At 46.3% G+C, this 19711-nt stretch overlaps 2 protein-coding genes across 7 annotated transcripts in view; both read right to left on the bottom strand.

The window, feature by feature from the left end:
* Positions 1 to 8076, bottom strand: part of POGLUT3 (protein O-glucosyltransferase 3) — a 47194-nt gene extending 39118 nt beyond the window's left edge. For both annotated transcript variants that reach the window (XR_010988098.1, XM_068144694.1), the window contains exons 1-3: positions 7803 to 8076; positions 3836 to 4033; positions 810 to 1096 (exon numbers count right to left, since the gene is read on the bottom strand). Coding sequence is in view for 1 of the 2 variants with exons in the window: in XM_068144694.1 (XP_068000795.1) it covers positions 810 to 1096; positions 3836 to 4033; positions 7803 to 8004 (687 nt within the window). In the remaining variant the exon portion in view is untranslated. The remainder of the gene's footprint in view (positions 1 to 809; positions 1097 to 3835; positions 4034 to 7802) is intronic.
* A 5306-nt stretch (positions 8077 to 13382) lies between these two features.
* The window catches only part of EXPH5 (exophilin 5), a 46520-nt gene continuing 40191 nt past the window's right edge, over positions 13383 to 19711 (bottom strand). For all 5 annotated transcript variants that reach the window (XM_068144643.1, XM_068144662.1, XM_068144653.1 and 2 more), the window contains one exon: positions 13383 to 19711. This exon is cut by the window's right edge and continues 1787 nt beyond it. In XM_068144643.1, coding sequence (XP_068000744.1) covers positions 16142 to 19711 — 3570 coding nt within the window. In that variant the 3' untranslated portion in view covers positions 13383 to 16141.

Below are 19711 nucleotides of genomic sequence, written 5' to 3'. Positions count from 1 at the left end.
GCTGCTTGTCACCCTTATTCCTCAGCTCTCTTACGTCATAGAACGGCTTAGGTTGAAAGGGACCTTAGGGATCACCTACTCCAACCTCCCTGCAATGGGCAGGGACACCTCTCAACTAGACCAGGTTACTCAAGGCCTTATACATCCCGGCCTTGAACAACTCCAGGGTTGGAGCATTCACAGCCTCTGTGGGCAGCCTTTTCCAGAGTCTCACCTTTGTACTGAAGAACTTCTTCCTAAGATCCAGTCTAAACCTACTCTCCCTCAGTTAAAACCATTCCCCCTTGTCCTATCACTAGCCACCCTTACAAAAAGTCCCTCCCCAACCTTCTTATATGTTTCCTTCAGGTATTAGAAGGCAGCTGTAAGATCCCCCCCAGTCTTCACCAGGCTGAACAACCCCAGCTCCCACAGCCTATCCTCATAGCAGAAGTGCTCCAGCCCTTGGATCATCTTTGTGGCCCTCCTCTGGACTCCCTCCACCATCAGAGTCAACAACCCTACTAGATAGCTAATAGATTTAGCTGAGTTTAAGGTAGGAATGTCAAGTTTCTGCCCCATGAGCAGGTATCAAAGGAACAGTCACAGAGGCCAGGTGAAGGCTTGCAGAGCCAAGCCTGAACCCTTGCAGCCTTCCTAGCAATTTCATTGCTGTCAAGCTGAGCCCCCACACTTTGTCCCTGCCACCTTGATGGAGAAATGAAAGTCAAATCTTACTTCAGGTCTCATAAATCTGAGGATACAACAACAAATGCAGTATTGCCACATTAGAACATGACCTCATAGTCTTAGATGACCGAAACCGATACCTTTCTTGCCAGTGACAGTAACATTTCGTCGGAGAACATTTTGAAGTCTGTATACTTCCCCAAGGAGCGACGGTAGATGCGATTATTGAGAACAGTGTAATGAACTATAGCACCTCTTGTCTCACTGAACTTTGTTGAGATTTCCTTAAGCATTCGCTGCAGGTCAATGGTGGGGAAGGGAATGAAGTCCTTTGTGATCTGAGGTTCTTGGGCTGGACAAGACATAGTGTTCTGCCAGATCTCAGGATCTTCTTCGGGACAGTCACAATATTCATGATAAACAGGTCCTGCAGAAAATAAAGCACTGAGAGTCTGTATTTGTGATTCTGCATCATGATCCCCCAAAGATGCATGTATAAATGTATTGTAGTATCATAGTATCGTAGTATCAGTCAGGGTTGGAAGGGACCACACGGATCATCTAGCTCCAACCCCCCTGCCATGGGCAGGGACACCCCACACTAGATCAGGCTGGCCACAGCCTCAGCCAGCCTGCTCTTAAACACCTCCAGGGATGGGGCCCCCACCACCTCCCTGGACAAGCCATTCCAGGACTTCACCACTCTCACGGTGAAGAACCTCCTCCTCACATCCAGCCTGAATCTCCCCACCTCCAGCTTCATTCCATTCCCCCTAGTCCTATCACTACCTCAGATCCTGAGAAGTCCTTCCCCAGCCTTCCTGTAGGCCCCCTTCAGATACTGGAAGGCCACAATTAGGTCACCTGGGAGCCTTCTCTTCACCAGACTGAACAGCCCCAGTTACTTCAGTCTGTCCTCATAGGAGAGGTGCTCCAGCCCTCTGATCATCCTCGTGGCCCTTCTCTGGACACCTTCCAGCACCTCCATATCCCTCTTGTAATAGGGGCTCCAGAACTGGAGGCAGTACTCCAGGTGGGGTCTCAGCAGAGCTGAGTAGAGGGGGAGGATCACCTCCCTTGACCTGCTGGCCACACTTCTCCTGATGCAGCCCAGGATCTGATTGGCTTTGCGGGCTGCAAGTGCACACTGAGAGCTCCTGTTGAGCTTTTTGTCCACCAGCACCCCCAAGTCTCTCTCCTCAGGGCTGCTTTCCAGCCAGTCACTGCCCAGCCTGGATTTGTGCCTGGGATTGCCTCGACCCAGATGCAGGACCCTGCCCTTGGTCTTGTTGAACCTCATGAGGCTGGCTTGTGCCCACCTCTCCAATGTAGATGTTACAGTGGCTTAGCACTTTTTATTCCAAGTTTTCCTGGGAAATCATCTTCCCTGTAACATTTTGGAAATCAGCAGTGTAGTTGGGAAAAGAACAACATTCTTCTTTCAGAAATCCAAACAGTGTATTTTTTGTTATCAGGATAGAATTCATCTGCTTAATGGCTCTCCATTGTTGTGCTACCTGACAACCATGTAGGGTATTCAGAATTGTTCTGTCTGTAACTAGCAATATTCAGGTATTAGAGTTTCAATTTCAGCCATGGCATAAGGTGGTTTGGTTGATGTATAATTAACTATTCTTTCTGTCCTTTGGAAGGAGGGAGCTTAGGTATAAGCAAAAGCCTTGGACAGAGTGTGAAAAAAAAAACGTTGCTTCAGGGAGTTCTAGTCAAAACAGGTTCTGTTCTGCGTCACAGTTTCATAGCTGCTAATAAATGGCACACCAGCAAAAAGAAGGCATGCTACCTTGAGGACTGAGGACAATTTCATTTCAGTTTGAAGACACTTCTAAGTTTGTATTTAGGAAATTTAATTTACAAAAAGAGAAAGACCAAATTCTGGTTAGAACAAGTAAAGATGAACTGAAACATGGCTCTCCAGAGAACTAACTAAGTGTGGCCAGCAGGTCAAGGGAGGTGATCCTCCCCCTCTACTCAGCTCTGGTGAGACCCCACCTGGAGTACTGCATCCATTTCTGGAGCCCCTATTACAAGAGGGATATGGACATGCTGGAACGTGTCCAGAGAAGGGCCACAAGGATGATCAGAGGGCTGGAGCACCTCTCCTGTGAGGACAGACCGAAGGAGTTGGGGCTGTTCAGTCTGGTGAAGAGAAGGCTCCGAGGTGACCTAATTGTGGCCTTCCAGTATCTGAAGGGGGCCTACAGGAAGGCTGGGGAGGGACTTCTCAGGATCTGAGGTAGTGATAGGACTAGGGGGAATGGAATGAAGCTGGAGGTGGGGAGATTCAGGCTGGATGTGAGGAGGAGGTTCTTCATCATGAGAGTGGTGAAGCCCTGGAATGGGTTGTCCAGCGAGGTGGTTGAGGCCCCATCCCTGGAAGTGTTTAAGCCCAGGCTGGCTGAGGCCGTGGCCAGCCTGATCTAGTGTGGGGTGTCCCTGCCCATGGCAGGGGGGTTGGAACTAGATGATCCTTGTGGTTCCTTCCAACCCTGACTGATACTATGACACTATGAACTTTGTATTATCTTTTCCTTTGCTAAACATCAAGAGAAGGAAGCTAAAGAGGCAGATCTGGAGAGAGAACAATTTGCCTTTTCCCCCCTGCTTTTAAATAGTCCTTCCATACTACAGACATGCCCTGAATTAAACTGGGCTAATGGAAAGGAAGTGAAATATTGTTTGGTTAAAGAAATACTGTCCTTGCTGTTATGAACAATCAGACTTTTTAGAGATCATAGACATTTGAATTACAAAGTGTTGAGAATGACATAAACTCCTTGCTTTTGCAGGTAATATTTTGTACTTTAGATAAAAATGATGCAATGTTTAAGTGAGAATAGTAACAATACAAACATATCTCTCCTGTTCTCTACTAAATATGAGGAAATCCATTTCCTTATGCAAGAGCAAAGAGGAGACATCCAGACCCATCACCTTAATGTCAGAGGCCATAATCTACTTGCTTATGCATCTATGCCCTGTAACAATGCACAGAGACTGTCACTGGTTACTTCCCTGTTTAAGAACACTTGTAAGGAGACATGGGACAACAAACCTCTCATTTCCCACCTCTTCCTCTAGAAGTAAATAATTCACAACACTTCAATAGCTATATTACATTAAAAAACAGTTAAAAGACAGTCCTTACCTTCCAAAATATAAGGAGACTGAGCTACATGCTGATCACCATAAAGGATCTCAATTTTTAACCCTTTTCTGACACTCCCATACATCCGATACCTCATAAGAAATGTCCCATCATTTCTGTCCAAAGGGCGGGGAGTGTAAATTCTGGTGACCTCTTTTGGAGAAAGTGTTTTAATTGCCACTTTAAACTGAGTTCTTCCTGAAAAGAAGAAAGAGATACAAGCAGTTTAAGCTACTGCATATATGAAATAAAGGCGAGAACCAACTCTACTGAATTAAGTCCATGGAATTGTTTTCATTTCACACTAGGGATAGGAATTTCCAGTGACGGAAGATCATGCTACCAAATTTTCTTGATTACTGCATACCTAATAAATGGAAAACTTGGAGATGGAGATAAAAAGTTAAATAATGATCAGAACAGAACAGAACAGAATAGAATAGAATAGAAGAGAATAGACCAGACCAGGTTGGAAGAGACCTTTGAGATCATCGCGTCCAACCCATCATCCAACACCATCTAATCAACTAATCCATGGCACCAAGCACCCCATCCAGTCTCCTCCTAAACACCTCCAGTGAGAAGACAGAAGGAAAGGCCAACAGTAACTTAAACAAAAACTAAGTTTAATACCAAGTTTTCAAGTTAGTGCTATGAGGAACAATTTCTTCCTCTAGAGTAAGAAAGGTAAAAACCAAGTTAAAGTAACAGGAGAAAGAATACTTGCCAGCTTGTGGAAAGGCAGTTGCAGCATGCAGGGGTCAGATACAAATTGTTCACTTTTGGGTTGCATGACTGTCTTGCAAATTTAAAGTCCCAGCTACTGAAAAGCAGGGATAAGAGAATGACAGTAGAGATGTTTCCTGGACATCTGTCTGACCTGCACATAAAGATCACCAGCATTTCACTGTTAATGCACGACTTTTTAACTGGGTGTGGAGTATTTTGTGAATAGCACAAGTATGTACAAACATAAATCTGTTATATTCCCTTACTCCTCTCACAAATGGCCATCACCAACTTTATTCTTCAGAAAAAGAGGAGGGCAGATTCTTCATGAACTGTTTCAGGCCAACCATTGCAAAACAAGTACTCGTAATGGACATTACCACAAAGCAGTGAATTGAAACTGAAAAGATGCAGATAACATCAAGATGTTACTAAAATGTGAATGACCAAAGGACTGAGATATCATGGTTAATTCAGTACAGTCCATATCTTAACAAACTTTGCACACAGAAATACACTGATGTGGTCAGCAGAAGTCATTTGATGCCCAATCATGGCTTCCTTAGAAGCAACGCTGGAAACTCGATTCAAGTCAACTACTGTGCCAAGAGTCTCCAGATCAAATTAGGTAGAAGCCTTATGATCTCAGACATGTATTTCCTGGTATGTCATGCCTCTTCACACAGAGAATAGTTACCCTGAGTAATTCAGATTATTCCAGACATTGTTGTCAGAGTCAGTTCCTCAATCAATAAGCATAAGGTCAGTGTCTGTGCACAGAAGAATCTCTCACAGCTGAACACGCCCCACCCTCCTCTGCTTTGTGTTCCAATGTGGATGATTTGTAATCATACCTCAGTTTTCTTACTATTTGAAGTCCATGCCAGCTGAATATGCCAAGAAGCAAGTCAAAATACCTTCATTTGCCAATATATATAAGAAATAAAATGAAGCAAGCATCCATTCCTTCTTGGAACATCAGTGTGGCAAGCAGCAGTCCCACCAACTATGGAATGCAGAGTATTGTCTTCAGTAGCTAGCAGATCTATCATGAGAAGCCTTCACCTGATGAAGTATCACTCCAGAATGATTTCCAGAAATGCAGTTCTGAGAAGTAGATGTATCTTGGGATGAATGTCCAGATACATGGTACTTCCTTTCCACAGAAATGAGTGGGCACCTTGCTTAGCTTAGCTGGTGGGCTGAAGACGTACTAGCAGTAGTTATCCCGTGTGACATTTCCTTGGGCAAGCGTAGATATAATTCAAGTAAAGCCAATAGTCTTAAACTCTAGAACAATTTGTATGAATTATATATTGGTTCAGATCTAAGACTGTCACAGCTTGGGATCTCTACAACTTGGACAAATTCTACAAATGGAAAGCCCCAGCTGCAGCTCTCCTGCTCTGAGAGCAGCTTTCCCATTTCAGCAGTGGAAGAGACAACGCCAATTTATTTAGCTATTGCACAGCGATATTCTGAGATGTATTTAGTTTATATTGCAAAGCAGTGCCTTGATAAATATTAATAATTGCAATTCTTACTGCCATTTTACAAACAGAATTTGAGCATTTACCACAGAATCACCGAATGCCAGGGGCTGGAAGTGGCCTCTGAAGATCATCTAGTCCAACCGCCCTGCCAGAGCAGGACCACCTATACCAGATCACACATCTGGGCAGGTCTTGAATATCTCCAGAGAGATATTCAACCATTTGAGATATAAAACCATTTGAGAACAGAAATGTATACCCTTTATCTATATGACTACTTTAAACAGTGCTCATGCACTGGAATATGCACAACTGTACTGCTGCATTGTTAAAGGATCTCTGGCACTCTCCTAAAGAAGTCTTGGCATGGCTCAGCAATTAGCATGGGCTGAGCCAAGAGCTCTTCCCTGTTGGCAGCACGCGTATGCTGCCTTGGTTTGGAGGCTACAGAATGTCATGGTATGACTGGAGACCACTCCATGCCAAGTGGCATCAGGACCTGGAAACACTCCACTGAATTTATTAATATAAATACTAACATACACAAACACACTGAGGTCAAAACTAGGTTCCCAGTATCCATGTCCTATCAGTTTATCTTGGGAGGATTTAAACTAGCATGAGATTCCAACTCAGCTTCACACCTTATTACATTTAGCAACCTGCTGGTTGAACCCAAGGCTGTGTGTGGCTGAGATCAGCCTCCACTTCACTGGAAGTCAGTGTGCAGTTGCATTCTTCAGTGCAATTACAGAATTCATTGTAATCCAGCACCAAATTGCAACAGCAGCTGGAGAAAGTCCAGACCTGAGGTATCTGGGCTTCCATCAGTCTGAAGACATAACCTGTATAACATGTGCCTACTCTTTCATTTCACAAGCAGCAGCCTTCTGACTCCAAGAAGAGGCCACTGGAAGAGACTGGAAGAGGCCACACATACTTGGGAGATAGCCTCTCAGCACCATCTATTCAAATAGTAAATAGCAGAGAACAAAATAATTTGTTCTACCCTGTCTAAATTAGCAAGGTGGCTATCTTGGTGTTGTCTTCATTATGAAATCCACAATACAAAACTATTTCTTTATTCTAAGTAAAATCTGAGCATGTGGAAGTAACTTGCAGCAGAAACCAGAAGACTGGCACTATACTGCTGGACTGCAAGCAAAACCTCCCAATTCCCATCCCCTGGCTTGTGCTTGCGCTGTGAAAACATGACGGAAATCACTCCTTCTTGACAAAGTAGCTGTAGGGTAATGGAGCCCAGAGTGTCGCACTTACTGAGACAGAAAAATTAAGCAGCTGGTGTGTGTACAGCACTAAAGATTGTTACATTTACACTTCTGAGCGGGGGTACTGGGATTTCTTTACACTGACCAGCTCCAGGGACATGGGTTTGCTTTGAGCTTGGTGTTTTGCTGCTGTAAATCACATGCCGGCTAGAGGGGACTGTGGGTGAGACGCAGACCTCTACGGAAGGAGGCACTCCACCGCACGGGATTTGCCCATGTGCTCCGCTCGCCACCGGACCCGCGTGTCCTGGGCGATACGGCGCCAGATGGGACACCGAGAGGGGCAGATCGGGGAGGGCAGCCCGAGGCCGGCAGCGGCACGGCAAACACTCGGGAGAGGGGAAGGAAGGAAGAACGTAAAGGAAAGTGGGGAAGGGGTGGGTCGCTCCTCCGTGGACATCGCAGCCCCGGGCAGGGTGTCGATCCCGCGGCCCTGCCCGCCCATGAGCACGGTACCTGGCGGGGAGCGGGAGAAGTTGCGTCCGGCCACGCTGACCGCCTGGATGTAGAAGTACCGGACGGGCAGGGTGAGCCCCGCCTCCAGCCCGGGGCCCCACGCCAGGCTCCGCTCGGCGCTAACGGCGTCTGCCGACTCCGCTGATCGTAGAAACGGCAACGCAGCGCCCAGCAGCAGCAGCGGCAGCCTGCAGCTCCCCATCGTCCCACCGTGCCGTGCCTGCCGCTCCGGTTCGGAGCAGGGGCCGGGGCGTCCTCCGGGCCTGCGCGGCCCCTTGCCCGCTCCCTGCCGGCAGCCGCCGCCTGCTCCCCGCCCCGCGGGGAGGCCCGCCGGGGCGGGGGAGTGCCGGAGGGAGGCGCGGGGAATGGCCGGGTTGGCGCCGTAGGGATGAATCTGATGCTGCTGTCCCTCCGCTTCCCCCCTCGGCCCGGGATGAGCATGTGCCTGGGCCGTGCCAAGGGGGAGGTCGGGGAGCGAGAACCTTCTGTGAAACACTTGGGGGTGTGGGGTGGGGAGGAGGCAGGGGCAGCGCACGCCTCTTAGGAGCCCGCGGTGCCCCGCCGCCCTGCCGCGCACAGGACCGCCGCGCAGGTTCCACACGCCGTGGATAGGGCGAACGGACGGCACGGCACGGCACGGCACGGCGCTGCTGCGGGCCGGGCTCCCGCGGCGCTCCGTCTGCGCGTCAGAATAACGAGAGAGGCTCTCATCCCGCCGCCCCCGGGCGATGAAGGGCAGGAGGCAACGGGGAGCGGGCCCCGATCGCTGGGAGCCGGCACAGCGCCAGGTTCCGAATCGGCGATTTCAGAGTCGGGGAAACTACACTAAAGCTGATCTAAGAGTGAGGAACGAGCCTCGGACTCACTTGTCTAAGGGCAGGCTACGTTCAACACAGTATCTGCATGTCATAGAGTGGTTCGATTGGAAGGGACCTTGAGCCTCGCCTCGTTCCAACACTTTCTACTAAATGGGTTACTCAAAGCCCCATCCAGCCTGATCTTGAACACTTCCAGGGACTGAGCACCCACAACTTCTTTGGGAAACCTGTCTCACCACCCTCCCAGGAAAGAATATATCATGTTACACTTCATTCTGTCACTTCATGCCTTTTAAAAAGTCCCTCTCCAGCTTTGTTGTAGGCCTCCAAGTACTGGGAGGCTCCAACAAGGTCTCCCTGGAGCCTTTTCTAAGCTCTCTGTCCAAAGAGGTTTTCCCTCTGTTGTCTCTGGGTGTTGTGGAGGCCAAAATGAAGAGCAGATGATGCCTGTTTCTCCTCCCAAACAACACACTACCTTCTGGTTTGGGATACAGTTCAGCTGAAGAGCTGGACTGGAATTTAAAGATAAAAAGGTCATATTTCTATAAAGCTTATCAGGTGTTTCTGCCTATAGCAGGTTATGCACAGAGCATGATTGCTGCAAAAGAAAAAAAAAAAAACTAATAATTTAGAATTCTTTCCCATTCTTTCAAGGATTTCCCACAGTGGTTGTATTTACAGTGAAGGGACAGAACAGGAGCCCGGCTGGCATGTACTGGCATGTTGTTTGCCCTCCTGTCCCATGCAGGAGATTCTGGGCCCCTCAGTTTAGGAAAGATGTTGACTTGCTGGAACGAGTCCAGAGAAAGGCAACAAAGCTGGGGAGGGGTTTGGAGCACAAGCCCTATGAGGAGAGGCTGAGGGAGCTGGGGTTGCTTAGCCTGGAGGAGGCTCAGGGGAGACCTTATTGCCCTCTACAACTACCTGAAGGGAGGTTGTAGCCAGGTGGGGGCTGGTCTCTTCTCCCAGGCAACCAGCACCAGAACAAGAGGACACAATCTCAAGCTGTGCCAGAGGAGGTTTAGACTGGATGTTAAGAAGAAGTTCTTCATAGAGTGATTGCCCATTGGAATGGGCTGCCCGGGGAGGTGGTGGAGTTGACATCACTGGAGGTGTTTAGGAGGAGACTGGGTGGGGTGCTTGGTGCCATGGTTTAGTTGATTAGGTGATGTTGGATGATAGGTTGGACGCGATGATCTTGAAGGTCTCTTCCAATCTGGGCTATTCTATTCTATTCTATTCTATTCTATTCTATTCTATTCTATTCTATTCTATTCTATTCTATTCTATTCTATTCTATTCTATTCTATTCTTTCAGGAAGAAGTGCATGGCCCAGGCATGCACTCCTATTGAAGAGCTCTTGGGGCTTGCAGATGAGATACTGCGGGTGGCCCTCGGTGCAGTAATGCTTGGTGATGCTGAAAGAGGGATCGTGGCATTGTTCTACAGAAAGTGTAACAACAAAGGAATTCTGTGGATTCAAAACAACGGAATACAAGTAAGCACAGAAAGTCTCCAATGACTTGTGTCCTGCAGTTACTGTATTGTTTTTATCAGAAGTATTTGCTGCTACTAGGAAATAACTTCAGGGTGTTGGTAGATGAGGGCTTATGAGGCTGTAGGAGAGCTAAATCAATATTCTGTGTGCGCCTGGATTTTCTCATGCGAAGGAGTGAGTGCAGAAATGAGTGCTGTGTCTTTTTTAATAACATGAACTTCAAGTCTCTGTCTACACAGACCATGAAAAACAAGTTCCTTGGAAGTGGAATTGCCAAGTCTGGCTTCCTCCTTGCTTTTGTCTTTAGTCTCCTAAACTCCCTTACCTCAGATAACCACAGATCTCCACCAACATACCATGCAGCAGGCAAGAGGAGACATGTGTAGTGTTAATCTGGAGTTACGTATGTGCCTCTTGGCCAGGTAGTACCTCCCTGGATGCTGCTCTCAATGCAGGGATCAGTGAGGGCAGCTTTCCTTTCCCTTGGCATCAGATGTGTGCATATGGAGAAGCAGATGACTGGGAACAGTTAGTATGGAATGACCAGGGGCCTGGGATGAGGTGATGAAGAGCTTCACATAGGGCTTTGCAGGTGATGCCAAACAGGGTGGGCTGTCATCCTGAGGGGACCTGGACAGGGTAGAGGAATGGGCCATAAAATTCCACAAAGAGCACTGCCCTGAGGTGTCAGGCAGCAGTGAGGGCAGGCTGCTCCCTGAGGAATGGACTTGAGGAGTACAGCACCATGACTTGCAGCAGGGCTTCACTAGGGCCTACCCTGTACATGGCAAATGGTATCTGGGGCAGCTAAGAGGCCCTTGTTGGGTGGGGGGCAGGCTTGTGGGACAGGGCAGGACTGAGGTCAAGCAGGGACATCAATCTGCAGGTGAAGACCAGTCCCTGTAAGAGGAACAGGGTTCAGACACAGCTCTGGGATGGCTGCAGGGCCCTGGGATGTCAGTCTGCAGGACTGAGCTCAGTGGGGCCCATAGCTGGCCAGGCAGGGCTGTAGGGAGATGGAGACCAGTGTTGTCCAGCATTACTGGAGCAGAGACTGATGGCTCCAGATGGGGCTGAAATGGTGTCCTGGGCCATGGGTAGGGTGGGAGGAGTCCTGGGGTGGGGTGGTGGGATAGGTGTCAGGGCCTTTTGTTGCTCCTGGGGCCCTGTCCTTGGGAAGGCATCGCCCCTGCACTGGCTCAGGCTGGGGGCAGCTGCTGGGAGCAGCTCTAAGGGAATGGCTCTGGGTGTCCTAGTGGGCAGTAATGGGTACATGGGCCATCAGCAAGTCCTGGCAGCAATGATGGGCAATGGCAGCTTGGGTTGTATGAAGAGTCATTGTCTCCCTCTACTCACTACTTGTTAGATCACATTGCCATACTACATTCAGCTTTATCTCTCTAATAGAAGACATCAACAAACTGGATGAAATTCAGTGGAGAGCATTGAGATGGTGGGGTTGGAGCACTAGCCCTATGATGAGCAGCTAGGGCAGCTGGGCTTGTTCAGCCTGGAACAGAAATGGCACAGGGAGGGGATGAACCTCACAGAAGCCCCTAGTACCTCTGGGGAGATCACTGAGGAGATAGCATAGGCAGAAGAATGGGAGACAACTGGCATAAGCTGAAAGAAGAGAGGCTCAAGCTGTAACACATTTCCATGATGTGGACAGTCAGGCAGAGACACAAGTTGCCCAGAGAAGCTACGGAGTCTACATCCTGAGAGATTTTCAAGCCCCAACTGGGTGAAGCCTTGATCAGCTTGCCCTGACCTCAGAGCCAACCTGCTCTGAGTAGAAGGTTGGAGATCTCCTGAGGTCCCTCCCAGTCTGAGCCACCCTGTGATGAAACCATGAGATTGGACTGCATCAATGAAATCAAGTACCACACACACTGGCTGTAGCAATTAAGGCTGAAAGACAGTGACTGCTGTCACACATTGTCACACTGCACGCGTCAGACAGGCTTGATTCAGGTCCAATTCCAGCGGAAGTGATTTTCACATGGAGTTTGTCACCTTGTAAAACTATTCATCAACTACTACCCTTGCCCCCTACATGAAGTACTGGCTCTTCAAGGCAAGCTGTAGGCATATGGCTTGCTAAGGGGTTAACATGTCTACTGCAAAGATACTGTTGATGCTTGTGTACTAGAGACTCATTAGCTGCTGCCAGGAAAGGAGGAGGCAGCACTATGCACGTTGCTAGGGTGGCACCAAGCAGGCCTGAGCCACACCAGGTGCCCCATGTTAAATTTATGGTACTATTTGTTTGCCATCATCCCCCTGGCCTGGGGTCTCTGTTGATAGGTTGGACTCAATGATCCTCGAGGTCCTTTCCAACCTAAGTGATACTGTGATACTGTGATACTGTAATGCTAAGATGATGGATTTTATGATTGGTTTAAAATAAACCCTCTATGGCATCTGAAGTAAATGAAAAATAAACCCAGCAAAAATGCAGTTTCCTTTCAATGCAGAATTTATTTCAGAGAAATAACATTAAATATTCAAATCCTATAAATTAGGAACATTTATAGAATATACTTTTGCCAAAGAAAAAAAGATTGGAAGAGAGGAGGTGTCAAAATCTGGCTCTGCTGAACTGGAGGGAGCTGATTGCTATTCAGAGGGTATTTGTCCCTAGGTTTTCAGGCAATTGACTGTTTTACAGAATACCATTCTTCAGTGTAAATGTTAGTTTGCACACCTTCTATAGACTGCCATCTTCCACAACTGGTTTATGACCCAAAGCAGTTTTTACTTGCTTAGATTAAATGAAGTTGCCTGACTTCCTGTATATACATAGCACAGCAAATGAAAACTAATTATGTCAGCAAGCTGAGAACTTAATCCATGTTCTGTTGAACAGGTAGAATAGAATAGAATAGAATAGAATAGAATAGAATAGAATAGAATAGAATAGAATAGAATAGAATAGAATAGAATAGAATAGAATAGGAGGAGAGGAGAGGAGAGAGGAGGAGAGGAGAGAGGAGGAGAGGAGAGAGGAGGAGAGGAGAGAGGAGGAGAGGAGAGAGGAGAGGAGAGGAGAGGAGAGGAGAGGAGAGGAGAGGAGAGGAGAGGAGAGGAGAGGAGAGGAGAGGAGAGGAGAGGAGAGGAGAGGAGAGGAGAGGAGAGGAGAGGAGAGGAGAGGAGAGGAGAGGAGAGGAGAGGAGAGGAGAGGAGAGGAGAGGAGAGGAGAGGAGAGGAGAGGAGAGGAGAGGAGAGGAGAGGAGAGGAGAGGAGAGGAGATGGGAGGGGAGGGGAGGGGAGGGGAGGGGAGGGGAGGGGAGGGGAGGGGAGGAGAGGGGAGGGGAGGGGAGGAGAGAGGAGAGGAGAGGAGAATAAGAGAATCAATAAGGTTGAAACTTAAAGATTGTTTGACAACAGAAGTTAATCAGACATATATGTCACAGAATTGAACAGAACAGAGTAGAATAGAATGGAATAGAATAGAATAGAATAGAATAGAATAGAATAGAATAGAATAGACCAGGTTGGAAGAGACCTTCAAGATCATCGCATCCAACCCATCAACCAATCCAGCCCACCTAAACAACTAACCCATGGCACCAAGCACCCCATCAAGTCTCCTCCTGAACACCTCCAATGATGGTGACTCCACCACCTCCCCAGGCAGCCCATTCCAGAATTAGAATAGAATAGAATAGAATAGAATAGAATAGAATAGAATAGAATAGAATAGAATAGAATAGAATAGAATAGAATGGCATGGCATGGCATGGCATGGCATGGCATGGCATGGCATGGCATGGCATGGCATGGCATGGCATGGAATGGAATGGAATGGAACAGACTAGACTTAACCAGGTTGGAAAAGACCTTTGAGATCATCAAGTCCAACCTGGAAGATATTTACAAATAAAAATGTTCCAAATCATCCACTTCTAGTTAAGAAAAACCTGCATGACCATGTACTCCCCTTGTACATGTTTGTTTTATTCTTCTCTACCTTACGTAGGCTGGTATTCCCCAGTTTTGTATGAATGTATTTTGCAGGGATGTACAGCAGCAGAAATTCCTCAACTGATACTCAGCTGGGTTTGCTGCCTGACTCTCTCTCCAGCATCTTGTACAAGCAAAATAGAGCCATTCAGAGAAAAAAAACACACCTTGTTTCCCCTTGAATACCACATTTTACAAGATTGCAATTACACGTTAGTCACTTCCTTTCAGCACTGTGTGTGTCAGCGCACGCTTGCGTCCTTCCAAAGCAGGCACTTCTGACCATAAATACACACTGTTTATATTAGTCTTTCTATGTACAACAAAAGACAAACTACCCCCAATACAAAGCAATAATACTTAGCACAGAGTTGAACTACAGACCCACTTCTTCAACGAAGTTTACAGTATAAAACCAATGCGGATACCAGTTACCCACTGAAGTATTTTCACCTTTCAGTTTCTCGTGGAGCTGTCAGTGATACAAGCATTGCTTGTGTAAAATACAGTATTTTACAAATACCAACATACTGCCCTTACTGTTACAAAAATAGAGTTATGTCTTACAGAAGTTTTATTTATTAAGTGTATACAAAAATAGGGAGCATCGCTTCGGACTGGATGTGAAATTAGAAATAAAGTGTTTAAAAAATACTATTATTTTTTTTTCTTTTCTGGCTCAGTGAGCCTATTCTGATTTTGCATAGAAAGATCAAAGCTTAGTTAGAAGTTGAATGGCCAGGGACAAGTTTTGGCTACTGAGTAATAATCCTGCCATCGGCAGCGTGGCTGAAAAGCCGCTGGAAAATGCTTCGAGCCGTTCGGTTTGAAGGATAAAAAGTACCGTGGTGACAGTGGGAATGGCTGAAAAGCATCAAAAAGGGCTGGTAATTTAGCAAAAGCCATTTCTTGCTGTGTTTCTTTACTTTGTACACAAAAAAACTGCCAGTCTGTGTGGCACTGAATCGACCCAGCCACATGCCCTCTTGGGCCGAAGGGTGGTGCTGCCCCAAAGGAGCCCAGCAGCTACAGAGGCCTCACCCTGAGACCGGCCAATCACAGAGGCAGCAGCAGACCTGCCAAGTAGTGTTGGTTACGGCTGTCTCCCCACTGTTAGGACAGCTTAGGATTCAACCTATGAGGTTTATATTGAAAATAAATAGGATCAATCTTTTTACATTGCGCATGATTTAAAGTATCAGATTATTAATCTGAATTAACCTGTTCCCAAATCAAGGGCAGAAATCTGGCTGTAAGCAAAGGTGTCTGGCTGTAAGCAAAGGTGCGCTGGTTATGAACCTACCATGTCTGAAAAGCAGATTTCCACGCTCAGCTCTGTTTCTTAACATCCTCTGGAATTTCAGTGAGGCTTCCAGTGCTATGCCCTTTGCCAAGCTGTCTCCTATGCACCAGCAGCATTTCTGCAACTCACACTGCTCACTGCTCTTGCAGTGTTGAGGAGAAAAATCCTGGTGTGGAATCTGCCTCAACCTCACAGCAGAACAAACACCACTAGGGACGTTGCTGCTGTGCTTGCCAGGAATGCAGAAAAAGAACATAGAATGTGCTGTAAAAATTGAACAGGTTTTGATTTGTGGGGTGGGTAGGATTGATCTGGTAAGCGAGGGAAATTGGAGAAACAACAATTTACCAGCAAAGTAACCTCTTGGGGTTCTGTTCAGTCTTTTAAGAAAAAGTAGCTTGCACTACAATTTATCCATTCCAGCACTGTGTAGCTGGCAGGAGCCTAAGCCACTGCTTGCTGACTCAGAGGAAAGCCATCTCTGGAGTTACACTACCCAGAGCTCCACAGCTGTTTACCTTCAATTATTTTGGGAAGGGAATTTTTTAACATTCTTATTCCCTGGGAGAAGCAACAACGGTGAAGCTACATACTTGACAGAAGTCAAATGCTTAGCTACCATAACTAACTTCTTTAAAATGAAGGAAGTAACACCCATTTATAGCAGCACAAGAACTGGCTCCAAGTATCTTTTATGGTTTTGGCTGCCCAGAAAGAACTGAGCTACCGTGCTCTCTTAGTACCATGTGCTCTTCATAGCTCCGATTCTTTATCTATCTCATCCAGGTAGTACTCATCATCCGTGGTGGTATCACTGTCTGAGTCTGAATAAGCTGCTGGGTATTCCTGATAGGTATCAGTCAGCTCTTGGGGGGACGAAGCAGTTGATGACATTTTACTCCCAGTGGAACCTGAGCTCAAAAGCTCAGCCCTGTTTATAGATGGGGGCTTTCCATCTGTGAGAGCACCTGGGTTATTAAGAAGACAAGGTCTCCATAATCGCCCTTCTGTGAGCGACCTCTTGATGTTTTCCAGGAAAGCTAACTGTTGCTCTTTGCCAAATATACCAAATTCAACAGAGGGATACATCAAATTTCTACTGCTGTAACATTTTTCATCATCTGATGCCCAGTTTTCATTTTCATCACAAGACAACAGCTCTGAGTAAGATTTGTATCTCTTGCCATGTGTGCCATCTTTGGATAGAATATTGCTTCCTGAGGCAAAAGTCTCAGCGGAATCTCGAGGACACACGCCCTCAGAAAGGTGACGCTCACGCTGACTTCTGGCGTGACTCCTGCGCAGCTGACAGCTTTGCAGGTTAGCATTTTTTAAGCTAGTAGATTGAGAGGTATTTTGACACTGATCAAACATTGTCTGGGAAGTCAAGTTTTGCTCTGGACACACACCTGCCTGCAAGCAGTTATTTACATACACGTTGGAGTTTTTGTCTCTTAAGAGTGACAAGGGAGGACTGCATGCACGACTGCTAGCTCTTCTCTTCTCGTCATCCAGTGGCTCTGGTGTAGTAGCACTGGCAAAGATGGGCTGGCTTTTGCTTTCTGACCTGAGATCAAGTGTTTCAGAATTCTTATTTCTTGTTTTTACTACTTTATCTGAAAATAGGGCTGTAAGACTTGGCCTATTTTCCACTTTTGCTGTAGGTTTGTTGGGACCTGTGGTTTCCTTCTGAGCGTGCGAGCTTGTAAGAGACCTCCAGTTGGCATTGTTAACAAGCAAAGACGGATCGTTCTGATTTTCAGTCTTCTTATTCTCAGCTGTTCTTGTTCTTGGCATATTCCTATCAGAGTCCAGACTGTGGTTCTGATTTTCATTGTCCAGCTGCAGGGATGGCTGATGGGCATCTGTTGAAATCAATGAGTCCAGGGACATGTCGACTTCTAAAGTGGCACTTCCATCATTCTGTGAAAAAATGTTACTTATGTGTGGTTTGGGGGGTAAGTTTTTACTTGAGTATTTGCGACTAGTTTTGTAAACAGCTGCCAGTTTATTTTTAATTGAAGGTCTGTTCTTTCTTTTTTCTATATCTTTGACTTTGTCTCTTGTGCAGTCTGAGAGAAACTTACTCTCATCTCCTGCACTCTGTGTTACTCTCTGATCTGTGGTAATCCTGAGGATTTTATCTTTACAGTTCATGTTCAAGTTGCCTTCAGCGTGCCTCTCTGATTCCTGCAAACCACTATAATCTTCACCTATCTCAGTACTCTGCAAGTTTTGCTCTCTTGTTGGTTTTGAATTCTTTAATTCATCTGTATCTGTGCTACCCACTCTGCCTAGCTGAAGCAATGGATCGGCACAGGAAGCCGTGATTGCCTCAGATGCTTTGTTCGGAGGCTCTGAAAGCATTTTGCTACAGCAGTTTAAATAGATTGCATTTTTCCTTGAACTGTCACCCCTTAATTGCAGTCTGCTACATTTATTATTATACAGAGGGGTGGTTTGCTGTAGGAAATTTACCTCCTGTTTGACTGCAGTACTATCCCTGCACGTGTCTCCCACAGGAGGAAGTGGCACGTCAGTATGCTCTGTGCTCCCACTCCTTCCAAGGGAACTCTTCTCTCCTGGGTGGAGGAGTAAACTGTTCTGATTTTTATTGGTGTTCACTTTAGGAGGCTGACACCAGTTTTCAGAGTTTCCCTTCCATATAATATTTTTATTTGTTGAATATGAAGGATTCTCTAAACATCTGCCTGGCTTGGGAGGGCTTGCTAGAGTGGACATTAGTGGTGGGGCTGTTTGTAAGATTTCCTTCTTTTCTTTTAGACACATTTCTGTATTTTGGCTTGAAGCCTGGCTGATGCTTGAAGCATCAGAAATGGCCTTACCTGACTTGGCCACTGCTGTAGTGGATTGTGGACCACCAAAAGGGATTTCTTTTGTCACCATATCAGAAAGCCCATTTTCTGCTAATGAAAAATCTCCTGAACTATCTTTCCTATTATGTACCATACTCACTGACTTCAAAGTACCTATCTTCTCAGAGCTAGCAGGTAAGTGGGAATTCTCTTTGTTACTATCAACAGCAGTTCCTGAGTTCTGAGGTGTGACCAGAGCTGAAGATACTTGGTCAGAAGAATATGAAGGCACCTCTTTGTCCAAAGTACTGGGGAAAAAAATGTTTCCTAAACTCACATGACCTTGGTTTTTCTTGTGTTGTATGCTTGGGGACTCAGCATCTTCTTTGGGACCAGGTAAATCTGCATCCTCTGGATTATCTCTGAAGAGGTTACAAAATGTTCTTGAGTGTCTCCGTGGTAATGTGTAATAAATTGAAACCAGCTCATGATACTTGACATGATCTTCATCAACACAAACTGTAAATGTGCTTGTGGTTTTGTATTTCTGCAAAACATTTCCCCTCTCCTCACAGTCTGAAAACACAGAGGATTCCCTTCTGCTCAGATGTTTGCATCTATCTGCCAGTTCAACTGATGTACTACTACTTAGTGAATCGTTAGGTCTTTTGTTAAAAGGACTGGGGTGATCTTTTCCTTTGTTACTTGCAGCAGCATTTAATGATGTTGCTGTTAAAAAGGAATGTTGAGAGTCTAAATAAGACACATCTCTTTGGTGAGAACAAAAGGCATCAGCTCTGTGTGGCGTTTCAGACCTTAAACAATGATGTGTTGCTCTCATTTCTCTGGGTAAAGAGATAGGCGTATCTGACATAATACTACCAGAAATGCTAGCGGATTTCCTAGGCAAAGTGTAGTAAACAACCAGTGAGTCAGGAGATTTGAGGCTGTTTCTGCTGGGGGAGCCGGTAATGCTGCAGCTACTCATATGTCTCAGTGAGCCGTCTTGCTTGTGAAACCTTTCGATGCAAGGTGAGTTACTCCTTAGTTTTCCACTTTCTTTTTCAAGGCAAAAATAACTCAAACTATGTTCAGGCGTCTTGGGGTCTCCATCAAAGCTATGCGTGTAAATCTCTCCAGAGTTTCCATTTTGAGAACTAGTAGTGAATTGTCCATCACAGTCTTTACTAACTGAAGTGCCTGTATTTTGCAGTGTTTTCTGTGAAATCTCTCTGTTAACACCTATTCTGCTCACTTGAGCCGTTTTTCCATCTTCTGCTGGAGGTTCAGTGACTGTGTAATTTACTGAAGAGCTAGTGAATGTTCCTAAACATTTAGAATTGTCTTTATGAGAAAGTGCTTGTGGAGAGCTATGTGAGGAGCTCAATGAACATTCAGGAGCACAGGACAACAGGCCTTGACAGCTTGCCAGTTTTGCAGTGGATGCAGCAGAAGCAACATTGAGCAGTGAGGATTTTCTCTTTGGAATAGCTTGGTTAATGGCTTC

This window comes from Melanerpes formicivorus, unplaced genomic scaffold, assembly GCF_026170545.1.
Source record: "Melanerpes formicivorus ecotype bairdi unplaced genomic scaffold, bMelFor1.0.p_v2 SCAF_1, whole genome shotgun sequence".
Lineage (NCBI taxonomy): Eukaryota > Metazoa > Chordata > Aves > Piciformes > Picidae > Melanerpes > Melanerpes formicivorus.
The sequence above is the reverse complement of the archived record's forward strand: the minus strand, read 5'-3'. Positions and strand labels throughout refer to the sequence as shown.